The 7,531-nt window shown below is 31.7% G+C and overlaps 1 protein-coding gene across 1 annotated transcript; it reads right to left on the bottom strand.

Moving 5' to 3' along the window:
- Positions 1–708: 708 nt before the first annotated feature.
- Positions 709–6,162, bottom strand: LOC21398652 (vacuolar cation/proton exchanger 3). The gene is made up of 12 exons (XM_010111307.2): positions 5,759–6,162; positions 4,934–5,001; positions 4,745–4,773; positions 3,915–4,111; positions 3,453–3,668; positions 2,437–2,562; positions 2,207–2,323; positions 1,793–1,846; positions 1,564–1,680; positions 1,316–1,406; positions 1,142–1,212; positions 709–1,028 (listed from the first exon to the last, which is right to left on the bottom strand). Exons 1-11 carry the CDS (start codon positions 6,026–6,028, stop codon positions 1,145–1,147), a joined length of 1,353 nt encoding a protein of 450 aa, XP_010109609.1. The 5' UTR covers positions 6,029–6,162; the 3' UTR covers positions 709–1,028; positions 1,142–1,144.
- Between the last annotated feature and the right edge of the window lie 1,369 nt (positions 6,163–7,531).

Below are 7,531 nucleotides of genomic sequence, written 5' to 3'. Positions count from 1 at the left end.
ATTTTAATAATATTATTATATTATATATCATAATTATATAATATAATATATTATAATAATTATATTATATTAATTATATTGATATATAAAATATTAATGTTATATATAATATAAGGATAATTTTGTTAATATGAAAATATTCACGTTCTATTCTATAGTATTCTTAAAATTACAATCAAATAAACGAATCAATTTTCTTTTTCATTCCATTACTATTCTCATTCCTATAACTATATTACTATTATTCTGCTGCAACTAAACGCACCCTAACAGCGTTACAAGTTAGCAATAGAAATCCACTTATTGATCACATGTTGAACATGTCAGGTCTGTTTTGTTGATTTCCGTAAACCTAAAGTTTATATTTGTATCGCTCAAATATACAATTTATTGTACCGTTTTAATCGCATTTAGATCAAAGAAATTTAGAATGGTACTTTTTTTTTTTTTTTGAAGTAGATTAGTTATGTACTTTGTTAGTCATAAAAAATTTGTAACATATAATAACTATACTCCTCCATCCATAAGATTGGTATGAAAAGTTGGATTGCAAACCCAAACAACAACAGTTTCCATTTAATTAAGATTGATATCTTATCTTATCTTATTCATTACAAGAGCGAAATCAGTAGCCCTTGTGGTACATATACTACTTACAGATCATAATATAACAAACACATACAAAAAAGCAAAAAGAAGCAAAGCTCAGATATGAAATAAAAGTCCACTCTGAGAGATCACGCATGTGTACACATATTGAGATGTTCAATTTAAATTTTTCATCAAGTTTCACCTTGGTATCCCAATCCCTCTCTCCCAAATTTGAAAGCACATAATCGACGATCATCACAGTTAAGCAAAACCGAAAAAAAGCGTTGCTTCCCGGCAGGCGACCGATCGAACCGAGGCCAATCAAAATATGAAAGAATAACAAATGCATCCCAATTCTCTCTCTGTCTGCTGATCAACTTCATTGAAGCCTTTCCTCACTCAACCAGCAATATTGACGACCCAGAAAGGGCCGAAAGCTGCATGTCCAAATAAATAACAGTTAGCACAATTCATGTCATTATTCAGATTAATGTTGCTGATATTAAAAAAATCACGTAAATTATAAAATAGAAATAACGAGTAAACTTACTTCTTAAGCCGATCTGAAGAGCACTTCGGTCGCTTTGGGTACTGTTGCCAAGTTAACATTGTTTCCAGGGTCTGTGAAAAGAAAAAAAAAAAAAAAAGATTCAACTTAAGTTGTTATTTTGTATAAAACCAAAACAATTAATGTTTATTTTTTGTTTCTAAATTAAGTACTTACGAAGTGGGGTTTTGGATACGAAAAAGCAGGCCCCAATGACAATGTAGCATAGCAAAAGAACCAATCCCTTCATGTAGTGAGAAGTTCCATCCTATAAAGTGTACATATATTAATTAAATTTAGAGACTACCATAAAATATATTGCATGTAAGTGTACGGCACAAATTAAAATTAAAAATAAAAAATAAAAAAACACAACTGTGAGAGGTGTTTAATCTTCTTATCTCTCTAATTGCAATCTTAAGTACCTGAAGAGTGAAAGCAGTGGCGATTATGGCCAAAGCAAGAGAGCTGGTTTCGAGGAGATTGAAGTTGAGATCCATGTTGTTTCCCATTATCCAGGAAACAACCACGCACAATGGAACCTGATCATTTATAATTAAAAGGATGGAATTAGTTAATTAATTGAATATGCTTATGTTTGTTAAAAATGTAGATTAATACTAATTCAATCACTAAATGGATCATAATTCTTACCACAAACATGGCAATTTGACTTGCAGAACCCAAAGCAACGCCTAATGTAATGTCCTGCATTTTTATAGGTGAAGGAAAAAAAAAATAAGAAAAACACCTTCTTGAAATGTTTGTAATTGCTATATAATGTATGTTTTTTTTTTATTTTTAAAAATAAATAAAAAAGGCATGCGCAATATTACATGACAAATGATCATTACATTTTTAAACGTAACATTCCATTAATACTATTTTTTTTTTTTTTTTTTTGCTTTTTACAAGAACCAGTATTACTGTTAATATGTCTATTTATAGACCAGCTTTTTATTGAATGTGGTGTTGAAAACTATGGTATCTTTAACATTATTTTATATGTCGTATTATTAGTACTACCTAGTAAGTACTATTATGCTTTCTAGGATGCTATTTACTCACCAACTTATTCTTGAAAGCAAATATGATTGCTCCAGCGTGTTCAGCTGCGTTTCCAACAATCGGCAGCAAGATTATGCTTAGGAAGCTAATTGACAACCCCCAGGAATCAGAGGCATCCTAAGAAAATCAAGTAGATAAATAAAACATGTTAGTAGAAAAAAAAAATGTAAATTTGATGATCATGTATAATATAAGTATATAATTGGTATAAAAAAAGGGGCTTAGTTTACCTCAATTGTTTCCACAACATACTCGGACAACAAGGCTATGACAAGGGTCATTCCAACAAGCCAGGCAAATCCACTCCAAAATCCAATCACAGCTTCTTCTGATCCATCACCGCCTTCTCCTGAATCCTGTTTAGTTGCACATATGGTACATTAGCTAATTTTGCATTCGTGTCATATAATGAATTACATATATATATATATATATACACACACACATATATAAATATATATTTGTTTCATTTTTAATTGAAGTCATGAAAAATATTGCACTTATTAATTGATAATTTGCCTATATTTTTTTTTTTAGGGAAATAAGTACTAGATTATATTAATGGGACAAATCTGTCAATACAAGAGACATATAAATCTGAGAATAATATCTGATATTCCAGACGCGCAGAATTAGGAGAAAGCATAGAATTCCCAAATTGATAATTTATCCAATACCGTAGCCACTCAAGACTACCAAGTGAACAAAGAGCTTCCTTGGTGTGGCAAATGGTAACAGATACGCCAATGTGCTAGCACTTTCACGTCATAAATAAGATCAACATTTAATGTGAAGTATATCGCTTATTGTACCAGAATTTTCGACTAGTAAATGCTATTGATCAAAATGTTGACTTTTAACCAATCAAACAGTGCTACGTAGAACGGTCTATAACCATGCAATTAATTGGGTTAAAGCATGATACAACATTTTATGGACCACATATATACTACCTTGAGTACGTGTACAATAGTGTAAAATTGGACCACATACATAGTAGGCGAAATCATAAGAAACTCCAAACCACAACAAAAAATATCAAAGAAATTCTATTATTCAGCAATGTGCCCTAGATTGGGATGTATAATCTGTTGCCTACGATATCAGTTATTTTCTCTGATCATTAAAAAAACAGCCCTTTAATTAATTAATTAATTTTTTTTGATTAGATTTATGATGGACTCGAACAGTAAAACTCAAAGTAAGAATTGTAAAAAAAAAAAAAAAAAAAAAAAAAATTACTTACCTCTTCTGCTTCAAATAACTGGCGATGTGTCCACAATTGGAATACAAGGTACGCAGCATAGGCAAGCAACATGACAATGCTGCTGGCTCGTGAAAGTTGAAGCGTCGCATCCACCGTCGACACACCGGAAGAGGCCCCTGCGTAGCAGAATAGCATCGGCAGCAAGTGGCACAACAGCGCCAACAATAGAAGCAGCGAATTTACGTCAGCTTGTCTCTGTGAAGTAATCAAAATCCACCGCAAATTAATTAACATAAATATGAAGGTTGAAAATATTAATCACCAATATTGAAAATAACATGATTTTACATTGCTCAATGGTATAACTGATTAAAGAGTAAATTTTTTCATTGGATTCTGTTGATGTGATGTATAAGTATTTTAATGCATTACACTATTAAATAGCAAATATGGACAAAAAAAAAAACCTAAAAAAAAAAAAAAGACACTAGTGCAACTTACTCTGTCATATTTTTGTTCCCTTCCGAGGTTGGCAATGCCACCACAGAGTAGAGAGGTGCCCAGGACCAGAAGTAGGTTTGAGAGTATAGAACCCAAGAGAGAGTACTTCACCACGTCTATTTTGCCCTCTGAAAGAGCAAATATTGCTATTATCAGCTCCGTCGCATTGCCACATGTCGCATTTAGAAGCCCTCCCACTGCACAAAAACGACATATATAAATTACATTTATAATAATTATATTACAGATTCAGATCATGCAGTTCTATTTCCTGAATTAGCAAAATTATTAATAAGTTAAAAAAAAACGTGAAATATAGAATAATTAAGTTGCTCGAAGGTGTTCTGTCAGTTTTTTGTTTTTTTGTTTTTGTTTTTTTTTCCAATCACTAAGGACTTATTTGGACATCCACATCAATTATTCATGTCACTCTTTGTTCATTTCGTACTCTTGGATTTATTCGCCTTCTAGTAATTTGGAACTATGTTGAAATATCATACAAAGCTAGCATTTTCTTAATACGTGAATTTCATTTCATATTACTACATACATAATATATATATATATATATATATATATGTTATCACTAGGAAATGTCTAGAAATGACACTATACTTGATTAATCATGAGGCTAGCTATATATGATCAAGAGAATTATTATTCAATTCATTCCATGTTATTTATAACGGGGGAAAATCAGTCTATTTAGAATGAAGTATATAATCTTGATTTTCTTGGATGATAGATATTTTCCTTAAAGAACTTATTTGGGATATTTGACCAAGTAAATTCAGAAATTAAATAATACAGAAACTTGTAAAAATCGTTACCCGTGGGTCCGGTGTAGTAAGCAATTTGCCTGAAATTTTCGGGACAAAAAGGAAGAAAAAGAAGAAAAACTGAGTTAGGTTTGGGTTGATAAAGAGAATCCTTATTAAATATTTTAAAAAAGGAAAAAAAATAAATCGATAATGTCAATGCAATTATTTAAAGCGAAAGAGAAACGTTTGGCAGCTTACTCAGTGAGGAAGCTGACACGTTCAGCTAGAGGAGTAAGTCCAAGCATACTCAGAGCGAAAACCCAAGGCTGTTTTTTATCACCATGAAACGGAAACCATTAATATTACATTCATAATAGGATAAGACACTAAGAAAGACAAAAAGGAAAAAAAATAAAAAGATAAAAAAAAAAAACTATCCACAGAATTAATGAACGCTGTTCTTCATCCATATTTCTCAATGGACCCGATACCTTCTTAGGAATACGTACGTGTTTCTTCTTTTATTTTGTTATTATTAAAAATAATATGTGGTCGTTACAATTTACAATATGACAATGTAAAAGACGATAAATTAAGGAAATAAGAAGAGATAATGGATCATGGAAAGTTATAACATACCTTCTTAGGAATATGCTCTTGATGAAAATATAATCATAATGCAAGATTAATGGTGAAATCAAGAAATTAAATTGGTACACCTGATTAATCTCCTGCCTTTTATTTTTCTAATTAATTCAAATTCTCAAGATCGTTTAGTAATAAAATGTTTCTTGGAAATTCCAAAACACCAAGATCAAACCTCAATTTACAAACTGAGATTGAAAAAGAGTTTCACGGGGATTTAAGAAAAATGATCACCTCAAACCAATGATTGAAATTAAAGATCTTTGAGGCATATTAAATTTGAAATTAAGCAAAACGGTAAGCAAGTCAACCCAACAATCACTTTCTATTTTTTCAAACATACTAATCAAATCAAATTCACTGTTCCATCGAAAAAATGCCAATTTTAATAATTAACCAAATCATGAATATATCTAGTATTTTAGTGTTAGTACTCACTCTTCCAAAGCCATAACACTCAGCAGCAATGGCCAGAGGGATGGCTGGAAAAAGAATGGAAAGTTTGGTCCCTAAAATGACCTCTTGAAGGTTAGCCAAGATCTTCCTTAGGAGGCCACAAGGGACCTTGGAGACGAGCTTGAGGTCGGACTTCTTTCGTAGAGACGACGACGACATGTTGTGGGCCGTCCTGCCGTGTCGCATCTCCTTGCTCAGCCCCTTTGGGTTGCCGTTTTCTAAAAGCCATGGTTGATCTAGGTTTGAAGCCATTATTGACAAAAAAAGAAAATCCCACACACACAAAAAGAAAAACTACAACAGTAGAAGAGAAAAGAAGTAGTATTGGATTCTAGTGGATAAGGCTTTGTATATTATTATTTCTCAAGAGGGTGTGAGAAGTAGTGAGAATGTACCGTGTTATATAGGAGGCTGATCAATGAGGGTATGTATGCAGAGCATCAGCAATGCAGGAATCTTCCTCGAAGTTTCTTTTTTCTCTTTTTTTTGGGGGCGGGGATAAAAAAAAAGTGATATATATATATAGTTTAAAAAATAAAAGGAAAAAAAAGGAGAAAAAAGGAGAAAATCTACTTTGGCAGTTACAAAACAGGAAGGTTTATCATAATAACCTCTCTATATAATCTAGTGGTGAAGATAGGATTGAGATTCTGTTAACTAAATTTGACACAATTTTACAAGATTTTATCTTTAATTAAGAGAATTATGTACAGGTTTTTCTAATTAAATAGTAGCTATATAGCGGTCGACCGCGCTTAAAATAGTATACAAAATTACAAATTGATTACAACGAAGTCTGAATCAGGAAACAGTCTATATATTTCTAGGGTGATGAAAAAATGGAGAATTTATAAGCATAGAAGAAAGAAGAAGAGAAAGAAGCAGAAGGAACCCGTATATTATATATAAGATCTTTGGTTCAAACAAAACTCGTAAGCTACAACCTCATAGATATAATTCGAGTCTAATAATTAAAACACTCATGATCATATGTATTTAAGCACTGATCTTGTAATTCACCAAAAAAGAAAAAAAAAATGCACTGATGATCTTGTAAGTACTCACCTCTTCTTTCACAGGCAATTTCTCCTCGAAATTATCGGAATCTCCTTTGAACTCTAATTTCTTCTGTAACTCAGAAAGCTATAAATGAAAAGTTATATAAGTACCAAAAAAATCTTTAAACCGGAATAAAGATCAGTGTGATTATTGTGCATGTGTGCGCGATAAGAACGTAGTGCAAAAAGGGAAACAAAAGAAAAGAGAAATTAATTAAGCAATAAACAGAGCACAGATTCGATTATAAGTTTCTACTCACAGGAACTTCGCCGGTATCGTGATCAAAAGGAATATTGAGGTTGAGATCAAGAGACGTTTTAACCCATTTTGAGTCCATTGTTCACGAAGTTGTACACCACTCAAAGAAATTAACCCCAGAAAAACCTATTATACATTATATCACCAATGGAGAGTTTAAACATTTGTCTTCTACCACTGAAAGGAAACCCAGAAAGGAGTGTGCTATTTATAAAAAGGTCATATGAGAGAGAGAGAGAGAGAGAGAGAGAGAGAGATATCTAGAGAGACAAAAGCTGATTTCTGTAGGAAAGCTTCAGGAAATAGAGTCGAAAAGTCGTTCAAACACATATCCACGTCATCTTGAAATCGTCACTTCTCATTAATTTTACTATTATTATTATTATTATTATTACTATTATTATTATTATTATTATTATTATTATTATTATTATTATT

The sequence above is a fragment of the Morus notabilis genome, unplaced genomic scaffold (genome assembly GCF_000414095.1).
Source record: "Morus notabilis unplaced genomic scaffold, ASM41409v2 Scaffold751, whole genome shotgun sequence".
NCBI classification, from domain to species: Eukaryota; Viridiplantae; Streptophyta; class Magnoliopsida; order Rosales; family Moraceae; genus Morus; species Morus notabilis.
This window is presented reverse-complemented; position numbering and strand designations above follow the sequence as displayed.

Excerpts from the sequence above, each read along its gene's own strand:
- LOC21398652 (XM_010111307.2), bottom strand. The coding sequence starts at position 6,028 with ATGGCTTCAAACCTAGATCAACCATGGCTTTTAGAAAACGGCAACCCA. Across the intron at positions 4,774-4,933 it reads CGTGTCAGCTTCCTCACTGA|GCAAATTGCTTACTACACCG; the intron begins GTAAGCTGCCAA and ends CGAAAATTTCAG. Across the intron at positions 1,213-1,315 it reads CGTATCCAAAACCCCACTTC|ACCCTGGAAACAATGTTAAC; the intron begins GTAAGTACTTAA and ends TTCTTTTCACAG.